At 33.0% G+C, this 27648-nt stretch overlaps 1 protein-coding gene across 1 annotated transcript in view; it reads right to left on the reverse strand.

Annotated features, from left to right (window-relative positions):
* Nucleotides 1-27648, reverse strand: part of kcnh2b (potassium voltage-gated channel, subfamily H (eag-related), member 2b) — a 184923-nt gene that overhangs the window by 143183 nt on the left and 14092 nt on the right. The window contains exon 2 of the mRNA XM_051097644.1: nucleotides 25081-25311. Coding sequence (XP_050953601.1) covers nucleotides 25081-25311 — 231 coding nt within the window. The remainder of the gene's footprint in view (nucleotides 1-25080; nucleotides 25312-27648) is intronic.

The raw sequence follows: 27648 nt of genomic DNA on the forward strand, positions 1-27648 counted from the left end.
ATTACCAGGGGACAGCGGTGACGGGAAAAAAGCAAACGAATGAGAGCCACTTCACGGTCCTGTGAGGAAGACAAGAACAGAGAATAAATAATCGAGGCTAATTAACTGGCATTAGCGTTCTGCTTCAGTTCTCTTCGCCGTGCCGCCCATGACGTTTGTCTTATGGTGGATGCCACATGAAGAACAGCAAAACGCAAGATTTAAATGAGAGTCTAGGGCATTTGTGTGCACAAACTTGGTGAGATGCTCCTGAATAATGCTGAAAAAACTTGTTTAAATATTATATAAAGGGTGAAGCTGATGCAGAAAGTTATATTTTAGTTTCAACTTTGTCTCAAACGTTTATTCTGCAGTTGCTTAGGGAAAAAAACATAGCAGACATGCACTGATATTAAAATTCTTGGCAATAAAAATAAACTGTTGGGAAAACAATACAAATGTTGTGACTGTTAATCAAACAGCCGATATTAAAAAAAAAAAAAACAGTTTTCAGTCAATAAATGACTCAACAACATTAAATCAAACAATAAATTAAATTAAATTAAATAAATAGATAGATAAATAAATAAATAAAAAGTTTTTATTTCAGTATAATTTTTAAATAAAGATATTTAATTCTATATTTATTTATAAATCGCAATATTTAATTATCAAAATTACATATATTTAAAAAATATATTAAAACATTAAAAATGTAATTTTTTAAAAGAAGCATTATAACTATAAAGTACAGCAAGCAATAAATATTTTTAATTTCAATATTTATTAAATAAATTAATATAATTGTATTGCATTTATTTATAGATCAGCTGTTTATTAATAATAATAATAATATTATGTATTTAAAATATTTCAGTAAAAAAATATCTGAATCTGTATAATTGAATATATAACTATTTATTTAGAAAACATATTTATTTAGAAATTACATATTTTTAAAAAATATATTTAATATTTAATTTTAAATGTTAAAAAGGCATCAACCCAAAGTACATTTAAAAAAATAAAAATATTAAGAATATTTATAGATTAATTTTCATTTTTAAATAACTGTTAACAGCAAAGTTAATCTAAATGTAACAATACTGGAAATGAGTGTTAACAAATATGCAATTTTGGCCATGTCAAGAAAATGAAAAAAATAAAAACATAATAAAATAAAATAAAATAAAAAATGATGATTATGATGATGATGATGATGATGATGTTAATCATAATCATGCATCTATAATAAAAAGTAGCCTAATATGAGTCAATAGCTGTCATGCAGAAATGTGGAAAGAAATCTGAGCACTTTTGAAGACACAGAAACTCTAGATGAGACACATGTGAGATTAATGGAGTACTTTTCTCAGGAGAAACATCTGAGAAGCAGAAGACTCCATTTAATCTCCCTACTGGAGAAACTAATGAGATTTTGCAGAGATCTGATGTGGGATGTTTCTTTCCTAACACAAACTGTGCTGAGAGAAACAAGAAGGAAAGCTACATCTGCATGTTTGTGTTGAATCTCATGTTTTGCTCAGTGTTTCCCTCTCAGAGGACTGCGGCTGTTGTCTCGTGAAACATCGCAGTCTTTAGAGACGAACACACAGGAGTACAAGCGCTCTGTGGTCTCTGGTAACACTGAACACATCTCCAGTCATCCATCATTGTGTGGCTGATGAAAAGACTCTGGCTGCTAATGTGACAGAATCAGATGACGACACTAGAGGTTACCGCTCACCTGTCAATCAAAACCACCTGTCCGTCTGTGACGAGTCGACACGTAATGAATATGCATAATTACATATTCTAAGCCAGCATCAGGTGTACTTCAAGAAGAAAGCAATCCCAGAATGCACTGCACTGTGTAGGGTGCTGATGGAAGTTCAATCCAACTGCAAAGCACAAGCCAAAATGCCACTGTAACAAATCACAGATTGTCAAAATCAGCCTCAGATTAGTTTTGATCAGTGTGCGTTTTGAGAAAATAAAAATCAAGATAATGCTGTTTTCATGATTAATCACTAATGTCCCGTATGGAAACAAGCCACACACGGTTACTGGAAACCTCAATGATAAGATTTGTTCATCCTGTGCTGGGAAGAAGCATTTAGGTCGAGAGGGAATTGTGGCAAAACGATATCCGATGTTAATCTCTCTTTCTCTTTGACAGCAGAGAAAATGATACTCTTTTACAAAATGTCACAAAAGGCATTATTATCATATAATATAAATGCACAATATTTGAAATATATAAACATTTAAAAAAAAAAACATATAAATAAATAATTAATAAATAAATAAATAATTATAAATAATACACATGTATGCCAATATAACATACATGTATAATATTGTAAATTATATATTGTTTAATTATTATTGTATTTTATTATATTAATATTTTAAAAATAGTATACACACATTAATTATTAATATTTGTTTATGTTTATGAAAATTAATAAAAGCAGAGTTTTCTGTTTTTGCAAATGAACTTTTCATATCATTTTAGATTGTCCTAAATTATTGAAAATAACCACCTGAGATTTACCCTCCGCTCTACTTTGGTTTGTGATTGCATTGTCACCTCAGTTGTGCATCGTCAGTTATTCCTCCCATAACTAAACTCATCACTACAATTTCAGCGAGTCCCATCTGCAGCTATTTGCCTTTCTTAGAGAAAGCCGTTTGTCTTAAGCGCCAAATTGATTTTGAAAAACCATGGCAACGCACTAGATCTGGCATCTTCCTGGAGAACGCGAGCGAACGACGAGCGGTGAAGTACCTCAGTGGCTTTTGCTGATTTCTCTAAACTAATTGTAACCCGCAGCCACACGGCCAAATGAGATTAGAGCGAGGAATTAAAAATGAATGGGGATATCCAGCCAGGTGAAACAGCGAGACAGCGAGCAGTGGGTAAAAGCAATTAGGAGAAACCGTAACCCTGTGCCGGTGAGGCCTGAGGGACGCTTGACGTCTGGTTGTGGGTTTCAAGCCCGAATCTGGAGTTACACGGAGACTGCGGGTTACCGAGGCCTGACTCGGGGACGCCCACAAAAACTTGGCCTTTCCATCGCTCCTTCCAAAGATTCAGCCAAGTTCCTGACTCGTTAAGGTCTCGTAAAGGGCCGCTTTGAGTCTTGTGTGTTATTGGGTTGCTGTTTTTCCCGCTGGATGCCTTCTTGACTAGTGTGTGTGGGGAGCGGACGCGCTGGAGCCATTAAGGAGATGAAGCCGTGTCATCGGACACCGGTCGGTATATATAGACACCAAATCCAGACGGGCCTGAGTTACACCTACAGAATAATGCATGCTGGCAAAGCCTGCAATGAGAGCCACGAGGAAATAGACGACAAATGACAGGAAATTGATATTCGCATAGGAGAAGCGTGGCTTTTTTTCTCAAATCTGAGAGTAAATAATTGCTTGAAGAGGGAAAATTTGGAGTTGTTTTTAATGTGCATCTTATGCCAATAACTACAAATCCAACTTTCGTTCCTCGTCCCTCTGCTGCAGCTCTCAAATCTCAAATATAAATATATATGGTGTGTGATGACGTGTCACGCCAGGTTTGGTGTCACTTATGCCACAAACATCTGTCTTAATTGATGTTAAATAATGTAATGACAAGCTAAATTACATATTCATATGAATATATATGAATCTGTTGATATTGTTCATGCACCAGAAACATGACATTTTAACACATGGCATGTAAACATGCATGGTCCAGCATAAGGTCAGAAGTGCGATGTGTACGGTGGACAGCATATGTGCAGCGCTGCGGTCGTGAACTCAACGTACACCTGGCGTCCCGATTCAAGCAATTAGCTTCACAAAGCGCTCAATGGTGCGTCCAAACAAAACACACTTAACCTGCGATGACAGATGCGGCGCATGCACTCATGCATGGACCATATGCAAAACATAATGCACACAATTCTGTGCTTTTGAACGTGATCGTGAAGACAGGTGAACTAATGGATGGATTACACGCCATATTTCATTGCATATGAATATAAAAGTACAGAAGTACTGCACATTTACTTCATTCAGTTGTCAGTGTGAAGTGTGCCATTTCTGATTAACTGTTCTAAACCAGATGGCAAAAATCACGTTTGTTTCCCTTCTGTGATTGGTCAGGCAAATAAATAGCCAACAGGTTGAGCCAACAGTCCAGTAGCAAATTCCATGTGGTGATGCAAAAATCATACCAAGAACATAGGACTATTTTAAGACCAATTAAAGAAAATTCAAGGACTAAATTGAATGGAAAAATCAATATGATCTCTAAATTTAAATGCATTGCATTGCATTAACTTTAATAAATAACTGGTACTGTACTTTCTGTTTACACTCCAAAAAGACATTGTTTATTAATATTTTTGTCTTGTTTTACAGTGCAAATGTCTAAAGACTCTTAAATCAAGATGCATTTGCTTGAGAAGCAACACAACAAAATAAGAATTGTTTTATGAGAAACTGCTAAAAATTGAGTATGTAATTAAGACAGCAAATATCTGCCAATGGACTAAGAAAAACTTCACATTTTCAATCTGCATTGACAGATGTTTGTTCTTATTTTAAGCATAAACTCTTTTAATTTTATTTTATTTTTAGAAAACAAGACTTCAAACAAGATTTGCATCTCAAGTGCATCTTGATTTAAAGACATCCAGATATTTTTATTGGAGAACAAAACAAAAATACTAATCAAGAAATCTGTTTTGCAGTCCATGCAACATTTAATGCCATGACTTCATGAAGACTTTCTGCATCAATTTAAGACCTTTTAGGCCTTAATTTTTGGGAAAATTAGGACTTTTAAGAACTTTTTAAGACCCACACGACCCTGCAAGTTAGAACAAGTTTTTATGACCCAACAGGCCTTGAAATAGTAAACATTTACAACTCCTCTAGATGGTGACATCTGACCTTTCCTGTGAGGAATCTGATCTTTTTTACTGAAAGCAGTCTATGAGTTGGTTAACGGTCTTACATCTTGTATCGATCGAGAATGAGCATGTGTCACAGGGGATTAGCATCCCATCGAATAAGTCCTGCCCCGTGATGTGCGGTGAAACCGAGCCATTACGATGAAACATTCAGCGCATTGTAATGAGCAGCATATACTAGAGAAGTGAAAGGCCGGATAAATAATTGAGGAGTGTCGGTGGACGCTGCTCGACACCTGTTTTATCAGCGGGTCTCTGCGGGCTCGAGGGTCTACGGATGACTGCTGGGGTCACAAACATGAATAATTGAATGTGAATAATTCCATCCAGTGGTTCAGTCGCATTTCGTAAAAGCCCAAAATGGGCTTTGAGGTTTCAACAGTCAACACTGATGGAAGTGCATTAACTGTGAACGTGAACAGAAAGATACATTATGAAAATAGGCACATTAAAAAAATACTCTTTTTGACAGAGAGCTTTCTAAAAAAATGAGAGTATGAAAGGTAAAACATTTTTCTAAACATATGTATTTGTGTTCCACATAAGAAAATCTTAAGAAGTCAAACAGGTTTGGAACAACATGAGGATGAGTATAAGATAACAGAATTTGAAAAAAAAAAAAAAAAATAAAAGTATCACAGTACATGAAATATATATATATGCAATGCATTATTATTATTATTATCAACATTATTTTATACAATTTTTAGTGTTCATTTTAATAACATTTTATTATAATTTATTTTCTAAGTATTAAGTACTATTCCAATAAACATTAAACATAATAATAATAATAATAATAAAAGTATTATTATTATTATTATTATTATCATTATTTACATTATTGTAAACCATTTTTAATGTTTATTTTAATAACATTTTATTATAATTTATTTTCTAAGTATTACAGTACTATTCAAATAAACATAATAATAATAATAATAATAAAAGTATTATTATTATTATTACTGTCATCATCATCACTATTATTGTTGTAATGCTATTTACAATAATAACAATGATAACTGTTTTCAACTATTATTAATTATAATACACAAACATATATACTTGTTAATAAAATAATAATACTATGAATATATATATATATATATATATATATATATATACACTATGCAATATGTCATATATATATATATATATATATATATATTTATTCATTATTTAATTTCATTTTTTATTTTAAAATTCTGTCAACTTATACTTTTTTATTGTGTTGTTCCAAACCTGTTTGATTTCTTTTGGCTTTCTTATGTGGGGCACAAAAACAAATGTTTAGCACAATAATCACTAATAAGTTTTAGAAAGCTTTGACTGTCAAAAAGAGTATTTTTCTATTATATTTTCTATATATTAAAGAAACACATTATATACATTGTGTAGTCACAAAAGTGTGCTTATCAGCTGTTTACAGCAGCTTCAAAGAGAAAAAAGACTAATATAAAAATAACAATTTAGTCTGAACTGTTCATTTAAAATATTAATTTTCCCCACCCATGTGGCCATATATGGAGTGAAATGCCCTGCTAAATCATGCACAATAAAACCAGGAACATGAACTGAGAGAGTCACCAACTCTTACTTCATGTTGACTAAAAAGTGGGTTCATTCAAAACTTTATAACATTCATGCTGAGTCTCACTATTCTCATTCTCATCAGATTCTCACTCAGAGCAGACTTGGGCTGGATGGATAGCATCAACACGGCGGGCAACGTTAGCGCATGAATACTGACGACTCACTCTCTCAATGCTCACAGAGCAATATTCTCATGCTGTCCTGTTGGCTGAAGCACTCAGGCCAGATGCCGTCCGTCCACACGGCACCGTGAGCAGACTTTGAACACGTACTCGCATTTCAAAGCGTGGGGATGTGAATCCAGGGCACTGTCGGAGGGATACGGGCCGTGCGGGACGCGTTCTCGTGGCGCTGCACAATCCGTGACTTGGTTGGAAATGGCCAGATTGGGATGGAGCGCAAAGAAGCGCTGATCTTCACACTAATACCATCAGGCAGCACTTTCATTTGTGCTGAACTACATCCTCTTAAAGCCTCTAACCTTTTTTCCTTCTCTATTATTTCTTCAGTTTCCTCCCTGTGCTTTGTAGTTCACTCCATCCAGTCCTCTCTGGCTCTTTGATCTCCATTAGCGCAGTTTGCTACGGGTTAGTGATTTGAACAAACCACTACAATCTTCACCTGCTGGATAATAAAACAGCCTGTGTGCTTTTCTTATAATTTGAGCCTGTAAGTAAAGCTCTATCAACCACACAAAACACCACAGAAATAAAAAGTACTACTTCAACAAATATTTAGCCTACATATATTTTTTTAAAGAAACAAAATAATACTTTTGCTAATTCAGCAAGAACACATTAAACTGATCAAAAGTGACATTAAAGACATTTATAATGTTACAAAAGATTTTATTTAAAATAAATGCTGCTCTTTCTATCTTTCTATCCATCTGTAAATCCTGAAAAATAAAATGTATCACCATTTCTATACAAATATTTGGCAACTGTTTTTAACATTGATAATAATCAGAAATGTTTCTTGAGCAGCAAATCAGCATATTAGAATGATTTCTGAAGGAGTCGTGATGCTGAAAATTCAGCTTTGATCACAGAAAAAAAATACATTTTAAAATATAATCACACAGAAAACAATGATTTTAAATCGTACATTTTTACTGTATTTTTAATCAAATAAATGCAGCCTTGGCGAACAGGTGAGATTTCTTGCAAACATTACAAAATCTTACAAAAGCCCTCAACTTTTGAACAGTACCAACAAATCATAACATCTGGACTCAGGCCAGTAAGCAACACCCTAGCAACCACCCAGCAACCTTCTTAACCACCCTAACACTCCAGGACCATGGCTGTGCTTTCTGTACATACAAATACTAATAATTTCTTTTAGAAAATGTATAAATCTAGTTTCATATGACCCCTATTCACTATTCTCCATATCTGTAACAACCAGTCACTCTGCACAGTTAATGCACTATTTCCCTAGTATTAGCCACAGAGGGAAACGAGACCCATGGTAATTACATGGAAGCCATCAGCGTCCAGTAAATACGTCAGTCACTGCGCCGTTAATGGAAGCTGTCAGTGGAGGAAAGCCAACAGAAAACTAAAGTTCAGCCAGACATCTGCTTGTGGAAAGACTGAAACGCTGCTGAGGTTTTTCTCAATGAGACACGTAAAGTTCAGTGTATCGACCAGACGGACTTTAAGTGATGCTTTGAAATGAAAATTGTACTTTATGGAAATTAAGAGTCTTTTGAATAGCATGCACATTCAAATGAGAACCATTAAGTTATAAAGTAAGAAGCAACTTGTGCATGTGGTATTTCAGTGTCTATTTCAGTCCGTTTCACAGAGATATATATAAATTATGTATTCATAGAATATTATGTATTTAGACCTTTTTTATTATATACATTAAAGATTGAAGATTGAAAAAAATATTGAAGTTCATTTTATTTGTGCCAAATGCTATTTAAATCTATAAAATATAAAATCTATATTTATATATAAAGAATTTATTTACAATTATAATATTTTTTAATAAAATATTTCATGCAAAATGCATGAAATTACTTCAAATCTCAATATTTTTTGTTTACATTGTAAACATGCTTTTGTTTATGTAAATTCAATGAATTATAGATTGCAGAGATTTATGCTGAAGTCTCCTGCTTCTAACATGTTTCTCTTGAGAAAAAGACTACATATGTCAGAGATCTCAATATGAAAATCATCTGACCTCTATATTCTCCCTAGATGACAACTATTGACTCATTTGTGTCTTTTTTATTTCTCCAGCTGCTCGGTTCTGTGTCCCAGAGAGAGACTCGTGATCTGTGTTACAAAATCCAGGCCAACAAAGAGCACATGGACGGGGCAGAAGTCCAGAGGATTCCCTCACTGCCACATACACACACACAAATATAAAACAGCACACTTCGCTCTCATACCTTCGATCTCCTCACAATAGTTCTGTTCCAAATCTTACTGAGCTGCCTTGTTTTTCCTGACCACCAAGGCAGCTGTCTTCTAAGGCAGCATACTAACTAAAAACCTCTAGATTTAGGTTTTATCTACAGACAGAAGTCTGCAGCATGGTAAACATGGTAAAATTCATTACACACATGAACGATTCAGCACGTAAGGTCAATGCAAATTCTCCAAAATTCTCATCTGAAATTTTTGCATCAACCTCACGCTGTCAATCATGTTTACACACTGCCTCCGAAACTTTCGTACATCATAAAAAAATGCGGATCGGGTTCAGTTTTCGCATCTGTAGTAAGCATTTTGAAAGGTTTATTTGACAATTCTGAGCCATTGTGATGTTCTGTGCATGATGAAAGTGTGACGAAAATGAAAAAAAACCACAAAATTTTCAGAGTCAGTGTGCAAGGACCTGATTAAATATTTAATCAGCAAACACTTACGAGAACATTTGATGTGCATAGGGGCCTGTTCACATCAAGATAATATATAACGATAACTATATTAGCACACGTCAACATTTTTGTTTCTATCATTCATCAGTTGGAAAAAATTTAACATTAAAGTGATTCCATCCATATTGTTATTTTAAAAGCAGTAAAATTGCTAAAAACTACTGTAAATTAAAGTAAAAGTAGTTATTTTAACTAAATGAAAATTGTATAGAAATATTTGAAAACACAAATACTAAACTACTAATAAAAATGAAAAAGCAGATGACAAACTTACTATAATTTTGTCTAAAATTAAAATCTAAAAAAAAAAAAAACCATTAAAAAAAATTAATTAAAAAATGCATATATATAGTTTGAGTTATAGTTTGGCCATGATACATTTATTTGAAAATCTGGAATCTGAGGGTGCAAAAATCAAAATATTGAAAAAATTGCCTTTAAATTTGTCCAGATTAAGCTTTTAGCAATGCTAAATTAAGTTTTGATATATTTACAGTAGGAAATGTACAAAATATCTTCAAGGAACATGTAGGAACATGATCTTTACTTAATATCCTAATGATTTTTGGCATAAAAGAAAAATCAATAATTTTAACCCATACAACGTATTGTTGGCTATTGCTACAAATATACTTGTGCTACTTAAGACTGGTTTTAATTAGAGTATTTAAGACTATAACTATTTTTATTTATCATTGTTGGTAGTGAATGAATAATAGTTTATATTTGGAATAAACATCAATTTTCTCATTTGTTGTAGTGCATACTGGGACTGCATTCTCAGAGCTGGAAACATGCAATCCTATATTAGAATTTGGCAAAAGAAGGTGCACCTACACAGTGGCCTTTAAATGCCGTCTAGATAGGCAGCACGCTAGGTTTTGGAACAGAACGACTTCTCTCTGTCACCTCACTTATTTCCACATCATTTTGTCTCTCGCCGTCTCCTGCTCTCCATCCATGGCTCTGTAACTCTCTCCTCCGCAGGGACACGGAGAAAGAGGAAGAGGCCGAGAGCAGCTATAATCTGCAGTGAAATTAGGGCATCAGTGAGAACTCTCTGAAATTCAGGTCTCATTGGGCACTTCTGCCCTCTGAACCCGTGCCAGGACAGAGATGAGGAAGAAACACCTTCAAAAAAGCACTTCACAGTCTCACAAAACAGTACTGCTCAGAGTTTGCTTTTCTCAGACGAGCATGACTGTAAATAGATGAGAAGGCTGGCAGATACTCAAACATGCAAAGCGATAACCATCGGGTCATGTGAGACAGAAGCTGGCCTGAAACTTAAAACAGACACAAGCGAACAGTTTCTTAGACTTAAAACGCATGGGAGGTCATCAGGGTCATCGCAGGCTTGTGTTGACCACGATAAGGACAGGAACAAGTACTGTACGATGTAGAACGCCAGTTTTAAGACACCGGCCTGACAGGATTTGAGATAGAGCTTCAGTATCAGGCTTCTTACACATTCATCATCCACTAAAATGACTTTTTCACATCTGATGAACTCTCTCTTTTCTTTCTCTTTTTCACCAGATGGCCACAAAAAAGGAATTTTTTTAACAGCAAAACAGACATAACTGTTTATCCATGCATTTAACACATTTACAAAGTTACTGCCATCAAAACCGTCCTAGGGAATGATGGGAAATGTGGTTTTGTTGCTTATAAAACCTGCTAGTTGTTCTAGTATTTTCTGGCAGGCTACAAAATGCGCCATCAGCATATACAATAACTAAATAATTTAAATAACTCAATAATTAAAAGAGATTTACATATTTTGAAAAGCCCATGGTCACAATATGCATTCAGTGCATGAAAATGAGCATTACTGTGCTGACGATTATTAAATATGAATTTGAAATATGAATATATTTTTTCATACATCCACTACAAAGAAAAATGAATGTTAGTGAAGCATTTGAGCAATGATGCAGACTTTGAATCTTGATTTGACGTTTCTAACGCAATGAAAGACATTTTAAAGTGTGATTTAAGTGCTGCTGTTTATCCAGACGGGCCTTGAATGAGAATGAAAACACTGTGAGACACAAAGACGTGACAGTTTCCTGTAAATTGGATTGTGAACTAGCACTCAGCGTAGTCACAGACAAATTTACATCCTGAGTAAGTTTACTTTGGTGAGTCTGTCATCCGTAAAAATACAGGGACATATTTGTGAATAACTGTGAAAAATGTCTGGCAGTCGCTGATGTGTTTTTATCAAAACAATAACGTCCGCTGTGTTTGTTCTTTTTCTATCAGCGCTCTCTCCTCTGTTCTTTTCATCTGTCCCTCTCATTGTTGGTCACTTCTCTTAATGCACCATTAGCAGAGAAAACCAAGTGGACTTGCTGAAAATGTTCCTATTCTCTTTTCTCTGTTCTTTTTCGTTTTCCCATCTGTTGATACCTTGATTGGGTTGTGCGGGCTCCATTAGGAGCGCTGCTTTCAGCATGTGAACCTCGAGGCTCTGTTTATGCCATTGTGCCGCGAGACCCTCGCTAGGGTGCAAATGGAGTCACTCGATTACACGCCCCCAGTGTCGCACAAGCCCTCTCCAGCTGGGCTCATTTACACTTCACAAATAATAAAGGTCTTCATTTCCTACACTTTTACCAGTTTATTTGGTTCTCTGATGTCCACTTGTAACGCTAGCATCCAAAAACTGTTGTAATTTAGTTTTTCAGGACCATTTCCAAACTTTGTTTTTGCTACTGTACTTCTATGAGTTCAATATGCTAATGAGCTCTGTTGTAATTGGCTGAACTCTGTGCATAAGTGTTAATAAAAAATTTTGCACAGGGGCGATAATAAGTGTAATCTAAAACTCAATTCTGTAAGCACTTAACTAATGCATAACAATTATAAAAAAAAATCTTTCTCGACTGAATATACGGCATGCTGCTTTTGATGCTGTGTCAACTTTTTATTTTCTTTGTAAACCTATAATGTCTTTTTATTCATCCCTTATTTCAATTTGATTTATTTGGTCACTAGATTCTGTGTTTGTGTTTTGGGATGGGTTTAGGTTGAGTTTTAGGTTTGTATATTTGCTAGTTTGCTACTTGTTTTGTATTGTTTTGTATGAAAAGAAAACTCAGTAAAACATTTGTTAACAAAAAGAAAATCTTTCTCTATTCATTTTTAATCTTTATTTTGAGATTAGAGCTTTTAAAATAAATGTAAATAAATAAACTACTTTTCTTTCATGTGAACTTATTTGAATTTTAATTTATTTTAATAGTTTTTGTTATTGTATGTCTCAGTTCAATATGCAATTGAGCTCTACTGTGATTGGCTGAACTCTGTGCATAAGCATTGATACTTAAATTATATAAATTATACATTTTTTTTCAAGGCTTCTATGCCGCATAAAGTGGCAGGACCACATGGAATTTTGTTTAAAAATGCTAAAAAAATTTTAAGATTAATAATATGTTTCAGTTTTTTTGGCAACAGATTTATTGGTTCTGATATTACAAATCTATAATGATTTCAAAATCACAACAGATGAGCTGCATTTTAAAATCTTTTATACATGATGATTCCATTTTTAATGAATTTATTGCAATTACGTTGCAATCCTGCATTCAAATTGCAATTCTGCATCCTGACTGTTAACTTAATTCAAATTCAGAAAATGAATTGTAATTAAAAATACATTTTCAATTCAGTTCTAATTGCATTTAGCTTCCGTTCCAAATAAAACAGCATGGCCAAATGGAAATCAATTTGTTTTAAAACAGTTTTTAATAGGGTTAATAATAGATTCTCTGTTATTTGGACGATACATTTAATGGTTTTCACACTGAATCTTCTGTTGTGACTAGAAGCAGATTTCCGAGTCATAACAGATAAATTGCTTTTCAAAACCTTTCCATTTATCATCCAAATAACAGAGCAGCTTTACTGTCAATACGGTGTGATCTCTGAATCTTCACGCATGGTATCGTCATGACATCTCAGGTTCAGGAGTCTGGACTGCACAATACGGCCGTAAAAAAATACATGCAAATCAGAAACCGAAACCCGCAGTCGAAGCGGATTTTCCGCCGCCGTCTGAATGTGATCAACATGATCCTTCACATTTTACAGCCGTGTGCTTCCTATGTCCGTCTCCGTACGGAATGTTGTAACCAGATTCTTGGCGGCAGATAGATATCTCAGCAGCGTCAATCATGTCTAACCATACAAAAAAAAGGTAGGTAGGTAGGTGTATTACATAATAACGATGTTATAGTTGTGGAAATGAAACATTTAATGTCTTGTGATCATTAATTACATTCACATTTGGCAGGTGCTTTTATCTAAAATGACATTGCATGGAAACTATAAATCTTTTCAGTTCATGTATTCCTTGGGAATCAAACCAGCATGATATCAGCGTTGAATGAACTAGAAGAAACTATTTTCAAACAACACTGGATCTAAAACATGAACCGAATCATCAGATTCAACTTATGTACTCACTAAATCGACTCATTTGAACACAAAACAACATTAGAATTCAATTTTTTTTTGACTCTTGACTTTGAGCTTATATATCACTGATGGGGGTCTTATGATTTCTGGACAGAAAAGGAGAAGTGAGTGATAAAAATTTAATGTTCTGTTTTTAACGCAGAATTTTGGCGAATTTTGGAGGAATAAATAAAAAGTAGGGCTGTACACTTCAATTACAGTATGGACTAGTGTCTGTGAATATTAAAGAACAAAATATGAACTATTTAAATACTATTTATTATAATCGATTATATAACTCTAAATATATAAATAAACTTTTTAACTAAATTCTGGAAAACACAGAATTTAACAAAAAATAAAAGAATTTAATGAGGAAAAAATGAATTTCATAGGGACCCAAAAATGTAATTTTTGTTACACTTTTAATGGTTGTTAAATTTAATATGATAAATTGATGCTGATAAATGTCATGATTTCAATTAATTAGATGTGTTTTGATTACTACAATTTTATTTAACCATTAAAACAGAATCCAGAAAAATTAAATAAATAAAAACAGAATTTGGGAAAAAATAAAATGGAATTTGGGGGAAAAAATAAAACCTTTAATGGGTTCCAGAGTTGTTGTTTTCCATTCTAAATTAAAAAAATATATATATAAAAAATTAATAATGTAAATTTAGTGAAGACCTACAAATCTAAACTAATAATATACCGGTACAAAAATAACTAATTACTGCTATTTTCTTTTACCAAGTTAGGTCAAATTTCAGAAAAAACCTAAAGCAACCACTGAGCACATATGTAGCACATATGTTTGTCTTTAGGTCTCTTGTCGCGAGGATAACTCGGTGAAGGGCGACAGGATGCAGCGGGTGTCAGCTGACCCAGAGCTGTGAAAATGTGTGAGCGCCGTAGCTAAAAATACAGCCGACCAGGAATGACAAACATGTAAAGTCTGATTCTCTCTGTAAGACACAAGGGACCTGCACCAGCCGGCAGACTGCAAAGAGAAAACAAGAAGTGCAGAAAAATGTGTGCATGTGTGCATCTGTCTATGTCAACACAAATGTGTGCTGTTTCCACACGATTCCAGTCTCTTGCATCATATAAAGCACAAAATCCACAATAACGACCTTATAGTAGCTGCTGTGTGATTGGCTTAAATACATAATCAGATATCAGTGTTTAAGCATTAGCCATGGTAACATATTTTTGTCACTCAAAATATGTGACTCATATTTTTGTATTTTGTGGTTTGCACAGAGTCGCAAATAAGAGTAAATCTAAAACTCAGGTTTGCAAGCACTTAATCTTATTTCCTCTTCTTTTCTGCATTTTATCTTTCTAATAAACTTGGCATTGTATACTATGGATATTGCTGGCTCTGTGACAAACTGCTTGCAATGTTCCTCATTAGTAAGTCACTTTGGAAAAACATGTTTACTAAATTAATAAATGCTCATGTTCAAAAATAGAAAACATTGAATGAATGCCATGTGAACCAAAGTTGGAAAGTTTGAAAACAGGCTGCTAATCTTTATATTGATGACAGGACCTTATATATTATTTGTATATTTTATATTATATATTTTTTATATGGGTCAAAGACTAAAAAGGGTTTACGTATAAAAACAATGAATGTACTACTGCTTTAAATTGTTGTTTTTTAAAAAAAGACAAATTACTTTCACTCAAAATAGTAATAGTTGCAGTCCTACATTTTTTAAATTTGCCACTATCCTAGGTTTTGCCCATTTGTCAGTAAGAATTATATATATATTTGTCAGTAAGAATTATATATATATATATATATATATATATATATATATATATATCTTTTTTTTTTTTCAAATTTCAAACCAGCCTTTCTTAAACCAAAATTCAAATTTCTAGTTAAAATGTGTAATTTGAATTTATTTGAATTTCACTTAATTTTAATTCTACTTTCTTGCATTCAAATTCGAATGCAATTCTGTATCTCTGGGTTTATTGAAGTCACAGTAATGCAAGTACATTCAACAGGGCCACAAACTTGCGATCCTTACATAAAGCATCTTTCCGGCATTAGATCTGCAATTCAACTCCCTGCGGCGTAAAAAAAACCTGATGAAGTAGAACACATAAAATACATCTACTTCCAAAATAAAATGAAAACATTAAGGAAAATGTGCAAAAAATAAATGTGGTTTTATTTAAATGAACTATTGTGAAAGATACGAACATGCTTGGTTGCATCTGTCGTATTTGTTCTCCGGTTATGGATTAATATCTTAATTTTTAGTGCAGATGGGTCTCTAGGCAACTGAAGCAGGAGATCGCTGGATCATGAAGAACGGAGCCGTGTGTGCGTTTGCGTATGTGTATTACAGTCTGATATGTAAAATCATATTAACAAACAAATAAAGCCAACCTACATTAAAGCTGCAGAAATAATGCGTCACGCTTGGTTAATGCTTCAATATGTGACAGAAAACACACACACAAACGCACACATCAGCGTGTGTGTGTGTGTATAAAAGCCCTCAGAGCTACTGATATTTGGAAATGAGATTTCCGCATGTCACACTGTCTGCAGGGATCCGATGTCTCTTCACTATCCCAACAGGCTTTTCAATCAATAAGACATCGAGACAGAACATCTCTAATAATAGGAGGTCAAACAGTGGACAGAACTAATACTTACACAAACAGTTCTGGTAATAACAGCTCCTCTGGGCAAATACTAAGCTGTGTGGAGACTTAAATCAAGTTTAGGCACAACCACAGACTGGTTTAATCTGATTTAAACAACTATAAACATTATATACAAAAGTGAAATCTGGTTGGTCACTTTACATGTCTGTCAAACGACCACTTCATGTCTAAGTGGGCGGGTCTTGTCAAAAGTTTGGCTACTGGTGAGTTTTAAAAGTTTTCCTGAAGGAAAAAAACACTCAACTTTATGAGTGATGGGACTGATTTGGGAAAGAGACATTGAGATTTGAGAAATTTGCATGTTATTTGCCTTGCAGCAGCTGAGAATGACAATGGCAGGCAGAAACATGTGTCGGTGGGATTGTGGGAGTTCGTCGACCGCGATCGGTACGATTGTGTTGCGTCTGAACATCGCACCTGATACTGGCTGTAACCCTCACTGCAGCTCTGGGATTCAGACGGTTTGAGCTCTCTGAGGTTATTTCCATATTCAAATGAGCTGCAGGAGCGGGATTTGCATACGGCAACAAACGCTTGCGTTTAATTTATTAAAGCTGAGAGAAAACGTGACGCTCTGAGCTGAATCAGGGAATGAACAATTGACTGAACGACAGACAGATCAATCACGACTGATAGACAGAATAAAAGTAAGACAATTTGAAAGAGACAGATATGACAGATAAAATGATACATATAAAAATAGAAAGATATAATGATAGATATGACAGATTAAACATATATAACGATAAATGGATATAACAACTGATAGATATTATGATAGATATAACAATATACATAACGACAGACAGATATAACAATAGATATAGTGATAGATAAATATTATGATAAAAAATGATAGAATGATAGAATGATAGAATGACAGATAGATAGATAGATAGATAGATAGATAGATAGATAGATAGACAGAACAACAGATAGATATAACAATATACATACCGACAGACAGATATAACAATAGATAACAAAAGATAACGATGATAGATAGATAGATAGATTGATAGATAGATAGATAGATAGACAGATATAACAATATACATAACGACAGACAGCTATAACAACAGATATAGTGATAGATAAATATAACAATAAAAGATAATGATAAAAGATAACAATAATAAATATAGATAACTAGATAGATAGATAGATAGACAGAAAGATAGATAGACAGATAGATAGACAGATAGATAGATAGATAGATAGATAGATAGATAGATAGATAGATAGATAGATAGATAGACAGATAAATAGATAGATAGAAGCTCTTTCTGATAGATAGATAGATAGATAGATAGATAGATAGATAGATAGATAGATAGATAGATAGATAGATAGATAGATAGATAGATATAGAATGACAGATAGATGGATCGATGATAGATGGATAGATAAATAGATATAACAATATATATAACAACAGACAGATATAACAATAGATATAGTGATAGATAAATATAACGATAAAAGATAACGATGCTAGATAGATAGATAGATAGATAGATAGACAACAATAGATATAGTGATAAATAAATATAACAATAAAGATAAAAAAAGATAGATAGATAGATAGATAGATAGATAGATAGATAGATAGATAGTTAGACAGATAGACAGATAGACAGACAGACAGATAGATAGATAGATAGAACAATATACATAATGACAGACAGATATAACAATAGATATAGTTATGGATAAATATAACGACAAAAGATAATAATGATAGAATGATAGAACAATAGAAAGATAGAACGATAGATAGATAGATAGAACAATATACATAACGATAGACAGATATAACAATAGATATAGTGATAGATAGATAGAACAATAGATAGATAGATAGAGTAGTCAAAAAGTAGTTAAAATAAGACCAAATGCAATTTCGAATGTAAACAACAGACCAAATCATGATTTAATATGCAAGTAATGTGTACATTCCACCAACGGGAGACTTTCTAAAACTTTCTAACTCTATACTTTCTTTTAAAGTATAGAGTTAATTAAAACCCAAATGAATATCAATACAGTGCTGCCTTGCGGGTTGCCAGAGTTGACAACAAATTAGTTGTCTATAAACCCTCAGTATGTGTTTCCTCCTCCAGCTGTGGTACAGAGATCTCCAGGGGAGCATTTTAGTCTCCATCCCCAGCGTGAGGCTCTGATGATGGGATCAGCGCAGGACAGTGTGGGGCTCAGTTCTGGAGCTCAGACTCTGAGCCTGATCTCTCAGACGTCTCGTCTGATCTCACACAGTCTCCTGCTGCTTAAAGACTCTCAGCAACATCAGCTGAATCGTCTGATGGAGACTGAGCTCATGACACACACTATATTAACTGGATTTAGACAAAAGTTAAACAAGATCTATGATTCAAGATAGAGTGCAAGTTAAATGTAACTTGAAGAAATATAAATGTATTAAATAGAAATAAAAAAAATAATGAATTAAATTCAGAAAAATTTTAATGGAAAACAGAACTTAAGGAAAAAAATTTAATAAAACAGAATTTGGGAAAAATAAAAAATGCATTCCACTGAGCCCTAAAGATTTCATTAGGAAACTTGTATTTTGAAGTCTCGACTCATTTCCCATGTTCTGAAGTTAAAGCCTGTGGTTTTGAATCACATCAACACTCCCCTACAGATGTGGGAGAAAAATTAAATTTGCTGAAGAAACGTGAGATGAAAGTCAAATGGCTCATGGCTGGATTTCTGTTCTTTCTGGGAATGGTAAATGTCAAAATAAAGCCCGGGAGAGGCCACGGCTCATTTCCATGGACGGCACGGTACAGGTCTGTTGTCAGAGCGGACACTCCGGACTACATGTCAGCATTTCCTTCAGCTTGTTCTTCCAATAGTGGCACAGAAACTGCTTTTGTAAGCCCTTCAAGACTCACAATGGCCTGTGAACAAGCTTCACACGAAAAGTCTGTTCACGTCAGCTCTATGCTGACGACCAAATATGATCAATAACTACAACTGTGCCAAACACAATAAACTGAACAGAGAAAGACGAGGTCTTGAGAGGAGAGTCAGCTTATCAAATATGACCTGAATAGTAAAAGCTATTACCGGCAATAAATATGTATTACTGAGTTACTTTCTTTTCTTTTAGAAAACTAATGAACCATTGAATCATTCACAATAAGAGCAGAAACTTCCACTAAACTGTCAGTTATCATTATAAGTTGACTTACAGTAAGACTCACAACAGGCCGATGCGATCAATAACTACAATTACGGCAGATAAATGAAAACAAGTAATGTACAGAGAGAGCTTGCTAATCAAATATTGCCTGGCTCATAACGGAGGAGGCTCCTGCCAAGAATCACGCTGCAAACGCGGAGGAGATCCCACACGGAGCCCGCGGGACAGGTGCAGCCCATGCAGATGATAATCTACAGAACACTACTCAAGCAAATGAAACAGGCTATTTTTAGGAAACTGGTATCACAAAGCTGCTGTAGGAAAAATATAATCAGATCCCTAAGGTCAGAAAGGTCGGGTTTCTGCTCAAAGGGTCACTGTAGAGCGACGTTTGGACGTCAACAATGAAGCTCTAATGTGTTCAACACCAAGAGCAGCTGGTAACGTCTCACGGTTCAGTTAAGCCAAGCTGATCGCACAATTCCTGGAAAGCACGGCTTGCAAAAGAGCGTCCTGACATCCATTACATGCTGAGAGGAAACTGTTATTGTGTAGCATTAACAGGACCCTGTGATTTCTGCGATGCAAAAAATACAGGTATGAACTAGTGTCTGTGAATATAGCACAAAAACTGCTACTGAAATGAATGAGCAGCACAGTTTGGTCTACTACTCATACTGAAGGTTCGCACAACACTCACTATATGAGGACATGAACACATGAACTTCATCATCAGAGCTGCTCTGAGAGTCACATTTCAGCAAACACCATTCATAAATACACACAGAAACTCAAAGGCCTTCACTACAACCCACCAAAATAAACTTGATAAAATAGTAAAATACTGTAAAAGTAGAATGCATAGTAAAATGCACTTCTCAAAGTAAAATAATAATGTAATAATATAATAATAATAATCAAAATTTATTAAAACATTATTTTAAGGAATATCCCACAATTTATTTTCCATAACAGCACTTGCCATTTTATTTAATTACATTGTGAAAGATTAATTAAATTAATAAAATGTATGCCTACATTTAATTACCACCATTTTTGATAATACATTTGTATATAATCATAAAACAGAATACAGAAAACATTTCATAGGGCCCTATTATTATTAACATTTTAATAAATGTTAACAATAATAATATATTTGAATACGTTTTTAAAGTTTTAGGAAGTGATTAGACATCAAAATTTAATTACACCATTAAAACAGAATCCAGAAAATTCAAAACAGAAAATACAAAATTTGTAAAAAGTAAAACAGAATTTGGGAACAAATAAAACATTTTTATAGGGCCCTAAAATGTAATTTCTGTTAAACTTTTATTAAACTGTTCTTAAACTGTATAAGTTTCATGACTTCAATTAATTATACATGCTTGTTGATGACTAAAATGTAAGTGAATTGGAAAACATAAAATACAACAATTTCATAGGGCCATAAAAGTTGTTGTTAAATTGCATTCATAACTTCATTAATCAGACATGCTTTTTGATCATTAAAATTTACTTTAACTAAAACATAAAAACAAAACCCAGAAAAAAATTCTAAATATAATATAATATAATTTTGGAATTTGGGAAAAACCACAACAGATTTCATAGGGCCATACAAATGTAATGTGTTAAAATGTTAATAAATTGGTGTTAAATTGTATATGTTTCATGAATTCTATTAATTATATAGATTTTTGTACTTTTCATGACTTTATTTTTATTTTATATATATATATATATATATATATATATATACATTTAATTTGGAACCCAGATTTTTTTAAAATTTTTGATTACTAAAACTTAATTTAACAAAAACATTAAAACAGAACCCAGAAAATAAAAAAGGCTGGGAAAAAAAAAAACATTTTTCACTGCGTCATAGATGACGCAGGTTTATTAGCTGGTGTGCTGCTGTGAGAAATATTAGGTTGTGCCCTTTTTAACCCAGCTCTTTTCACACGTTAGCTTCCCTCACTTTCACTGTCTTCCTCTTGTTTTCATGGGTAATGCACCCGAGTTGAGTTTAAAACTCAGAGTGATTGATTAAGTGCCGGTCAGATCAGCGACGGACAATAGAGAGTAGGAAAGGGCAATCCATCACGATGAAGGCTGATGCCAACATGCAGCACACCAGATAAATGGCTGCACGAAAACGAGGAAAGGGAAGAAAGACGAAAAAAGAAAGTTTTCCCCTCCTGTTCCTCCTCCGCTCTCACAGATCCTCCGCTCACGAGGGGAAAGATCGGAATCCCCGTTTCTGGAGCAGCACGGTTTTTCCACCTGAATTATGCATGAGTGAATCAAAGTGTGTGTCGTCATCAAGGCCTGATTCTAGATTCTGTGTGTGTGTGTGTGTGGGAGGATGCATATGTGAGTGTGTTTCAGACAGATGACAGCTTTCATCGTTGAGTCAGTAACTAACAGAAGAGAAAACATGAAACGCCACTGTCAGAAGAGAATCTGAAATCCAATTCAGATTCTTTCTGCAATTTTTGCATGATTTTTATTACATTTTTCTATCAGAAACATGTTGCAAATTAGATCATTTCAGATTTCTAAAGAACAATAATAAATTGTAGGAATAAATATAGTATTCCTGAAACAAAAAGGTTATCAATTCATATCTACAGTATCTAATTCTGTGTTTAAACCCTAAAATATTTACTTGAATTGTCAGAGATTAAGTTGAAAAAGTTGAAAGCTCATGTAAAAACACTCAAATAGCAGTGGATCATATGTGATCATCATCTACTCAGCAACAAAAGCTGTTTACTCCAAATTATGGATCCTGAATGGAACAAAAATCCTTTTAAGCCATTTCAGAGTAAATATATAATTAAGATCTACCGGCCTACCAAATATCATCATAAGTATCAAGACATTAAGGCCAAACTAATATAACGCTAAAAGGCTGAAAAGAGCTATAAAGAGCTATACAGCCTCAAAATATATTTTATCATTTAGCCGTAAGGCTTGACAGACAAGCATTACATATCAGGCCACTTTAGTTAAAAAAAGAAAAACTTCTGCCGTCTAAATTCTGATTATATTAGAGCAGTCAGCTACAGAATTAAAAATATTAAATTTTATTAAAATAATCTTACTTAAAATACATTTAAAAAAATTATCTAAGAACAAACTGTTTTTGAAATTTCTAGTATTAGAAAATAATAAACTACAAATAAATAATGTAAATACATAATGTAATAAATAAAATAATGTAAATCAATAAATACTGCAAATAAATAAAATAAGATCATGTAATGAAATAAAATTTTTTATAAATAATGGTCGAGTAATTTAGTATCATCGACATAGTATCAAATATATATATATATATATATAAGATAATAAATATTTTTATTTATTTATATATTTATAATTATATATTAAATTATAAATAATAATAAATATAAATATAAAATAAATAATGTAATAAATAAAATTATGTAAATCAATAAATATTGCAAATAAATAAAATTATGTTAATAAATAAAAAATTAAATAAATAATGGTTAGATCATTTAATATAATCAACACCCCCAGTTTCTGTTAATACAAAAATTTTAAAACAAGAATTTTCATCATATTTAAAGCTGATATTAAAAAGTAAGTCAAGTATTGTTATAAAACGGCAGACTTTGGGTCAAAAAGGTTGAAAAATATATTAAATAAATGTAAATATTGTAAATAAACAAAATAATGCAAATAAACACAGCAAATTAATTAATTCTGTTAATAAAAACATTTCTACTAACAAAAAGTTTCTGTTAATAAAAATAGTTTTAAAACAAGTAGTTTCATCATAATTAAGGAACATACATGGAGAGGAAGTCAAATATTGTTACATAATAGCATCCCCAAAAAGGTTGAGAAATATTAAATATGATGTAAATACATCAATACTGTAAAAAAAAATAATAATAAAAAAAATAAGTAAATAAATAAATGCTTTAAAATAATTAATTGTGACCCTGAACCACAAAATCAGTCATGAAGGTCAATTTTTTAAAACTGAGATTTACGCGTAATCTAAAAGCTGACTAAATAAGATTTTCCTTGATGTATGGGTTGTTAGGATAAGACAGTATTTGGCTGAGATACTATTTGAAAATCTGGAATCTGAAGGAGCAAAAAAATCATAATATTGAGAAAATTGTCTTTCAAGTTGTCTAAATGAAGTTCTTAGCAATGTATATTCGAAAATAAAAAATAAAGTTTTGATATATTTACGGTAGGAAATGTACAAAATATCTTCATGGAACATGAGCCTTACTTAACATACTAATGATTTTTTGGCATAAAAGAAAAATCAATCATTTTAACCCATGCAGTGTATTTTTGGCTATTGTTACAGATATACCCGTGCTACTTAAGACAGTTTTTGTGGTCCACGGTCACAATTCATTCATTAAATAATAATGGTTAGTAATGTAATATATCAGCACCCATGTTTCTGTTAATAAAAAAAGTTTTGAAACAAGTAATTTAGTTATAATTAAATAAGATATATGGAAGGAAATATTGCTTTGAGTAAAACTAAACTGTATTACAAAACAATATATGCTAATGTCCTGGTCCAGCGCAGGTCAGGATGGCGCTGGGTACGGGGGGAGCACCAAACAGACGGCCGAACGCATAAACAGTGGAAACTATGATGGCTGGTGTGATGCTGTGCAGTCCGCAGCTGCACGGGGAACGTCAACCTTCGGCTGAGGGCAAACATCTGCTGTCATGAACCTCAAGAGTGGATTCACAAAACATTCACGTCACGTTTGCATGATTTCACTGCAGCGCAGACACAAGCCACCCACAATCCAGTTTAAGCAGGAGCTGATTTCCATAATCACCTCAGTAAATAAGCACTAAAACAAAAACACATCACATAAACCACGCCACCTGCAGGCGCGGCCAATGCTCCCTTCAGCTTTGGGACATAATGTTATAAAAAAAGTTGTTGAGCTAGAACAGTCGGAGGTAATCGCTCCAACAAAACAAACTGCTTCAGATTCCCACTGAAGCCTTTTCAAGGTCCAGCAGGTCTTTAAGCAAAAGACTAAAGCAAAACTACAAACGTTTGATCACGCAGTTGTGTTCAAACTAACATGAGGTCCAACACTAAACAAAACACCAACAGAAGGCCATCTGCCTTCACATGCTTTGCATTAAACCTAAAAAGCTCCTGTCCTGAGGTGAAAACACCCTGTTAAAAAAGCAATTGCTGTAGAAAGGTTCGTCCAGAAGCGTCTAATAACGCTGGCGCCCTGTGGATTAATAAGCGGCTGTGTTCGTCCTACCGTCCTTCCTGTAGAGCGCTATCTCCACCTTCCTCTCTTCTGACCCCAGCAGCGCCTGTGCCATCTGCGCGATGGCCAGCCTCTTGGTGTGTGGGCCGTACAGGAAGTTGCAGGTGCATGGCTTTTGCATGATTTCAGCCCTCGTGTAGCCGCACATGTGACAGAAGCCATCATTACAGAAGATGATGGCGCAGTTCTCCACCCGCGCATTGGCTATGATGAATTTTCTACCTAGAAGAGAGACAGAAAACAACCTCTTTAGTATGCAGCTTGAATCACAGGGCATTTGGTGTTTGGTTTGCAAAATGTGCTTTTGTTAATTTGGTGCATTAATTACGAAGTCAGGCCCACTTTGCAGCTTGTTCTGGCCAATAATGCATAATAATAATAGTCCATATTTGAAATATTTGAATGACATATTTATAAAATAAAATAAAATAAAATAGATAACACTGAACATTTAATTTTACATAAATGTAAAAATATAGTTTATGTAAATTATTTATATACAATTAAATTTATAACCAAAAAATAAGAAAAAAGAATAAAGAATAAGAATATATATATATATATATATATTCATTTTTTATATTTACATCAATTACATTTATATAATTTTTATATACATTTATTTTAAATTATATTTTATATTTGAAATATTTAAATTAAATATTTATAAAATAACACTGAACATTTAAATTAAAGAAAACTAGAAAAGAAAGAAAGAAAGAAAGAAAATTACAAAATTAAACACTGCGAAAAAATAAATGAATAAATAATTTATATAAAATAAATTAATAAATAAATCGAACAAAAAAAATAAGACTGAACATTTCAATTTCCAAAAATGTAAAAATAAATGTTATTTATATAAATGTATTTATACCTAGATTTTATATATATTTTTTTATTTTCATTTTTTTATTAAATTTTTGTATTAAATATAACATATTTTTATATACATTTATTTCAAATTACATTTTACATAGATAAATTTATTTTTATTCTATATACTTAGTTTTTTTTTTCAGATAAATAAATAAATGAAAAGAACAACAACAACAAAAACCATAACACTGGAGATTTCTATTTCCAAAAATGTAAAGATAAATGTTAATTATATACATTGATTTGTATATACATTTTTTTATATCAATTACATTTAGCTAGGATAGGATAAGTTACATTTTTATTTATTTATTTATTTACATATTTATTTATCCTTTTCTTTTTTTACAAAGACATGGATAAAATAAGTTATAGTAATATATAACAAATAAAATAAATTATAATTACATCAATAAAAATAACTATATAACAACATATATAACTGGATGTGATGTAAAAAATTACAGATTGGTTTGTGGTTTTCACCTCATTTTTACTGATGCTACAAATAATTTTTGCAACTTTAACAAAACCTTCTCTGTGTTAGCCAGCTATGTAACATAGTCCTGGTGACAAATCGGCAGAATTTGCATACAAACGCAAGCTTTTCATGCAGTGTCATCAGTCATAAACCAGACCAGCTGCTGCTCGATTAAATCTCAAACACGAGACCAGACTGTAAAAGACACATCACCTGCTGCACAAAAACATATTAACATAGGCTCTCCATCACTGGGACAGATACATGTACAGTACGGGACGGAGACGCGGAGCTGACCTTCACACGCCCCGTCACACGGGAACTCGTGCCAACTCACACAGAAGGTGTTTGAATCACTAGCTGTGACGGATGACTTCTGCTAAAACCACACAAGAGTCTGAAGAGTCTCGCCCGTCTCACTTTCCTAATGTTCTAGAGAGTTCTGTCATCTCTCAAGAGACACAAACACTGCAAACGGTAACCGAGAGCCAAAACCGAGAAACAAAGAAGCTTCTCATGAGAAAGTGAGGTCAGCAGTGTTAAATTAAACCCATGGAGTTTAATTTCATTCTGCAAGAGTTACCGGATGATTTACTCTGAGGACGGTTAGTCACGTGGAAGAGAAAGGGACAAAATTGTGTGATGAATCATGCAAAAACAATAAAAAAAATATTTTGTTCATTTTCCTGTTGTTTCTCATTATAATACAGTAAAATAATTCTAGGATGAATCTTGCAAAAACAAGAAAAAGTATTATTTATATTATTTTCTTATTGTTTCTCATTTTCACACAGTAAAAGAAATCCAGGGTGATTCTTGTAAAAACAAGAAAAAATATTATTTTAATTATTTTCCTCTTGTTTCTCTTGTTTTTATACAGTAAAAGAATTCTAGGGTGAATCTTACAAAAACAAAAAACATATATTATTTTAATTATTTTCCTCCTGTTTCTCATTTTTACACATTAAAAAACTTTACTGTCTTTTTTACAGTAAAAAAAAAAAATTAGGGTGAATCTTGCAAAAAACAAAAAATATGTATTACTTTATTTTTCTCTTGTTTCTCTTGTTTTTATACAGTAAAATAATTCTATGGTGAACCCTACAAAAAAATTTTTTACAGTAAAAGAATTCTATAGTAAACCTTGCAAAAACAGATATAAAAATATATATATATATATATATTATATATATATATAA

The sequence above is a fragment of the Labeo rohita genome, chromosome 24, assembly GCF_022985175.1.
Source record: "Labeo rohita strain BAU-BD-2019 chromosome 24, IGBB_LRoh.1.0, whole genome shotgun sequence".
Taxonomy (NCBI): Eukaryota; Metazoa; Chordata; class Actinopteri; order Cypriniformes; family Cyprinidae; genus Labeo; species Labeo rohita.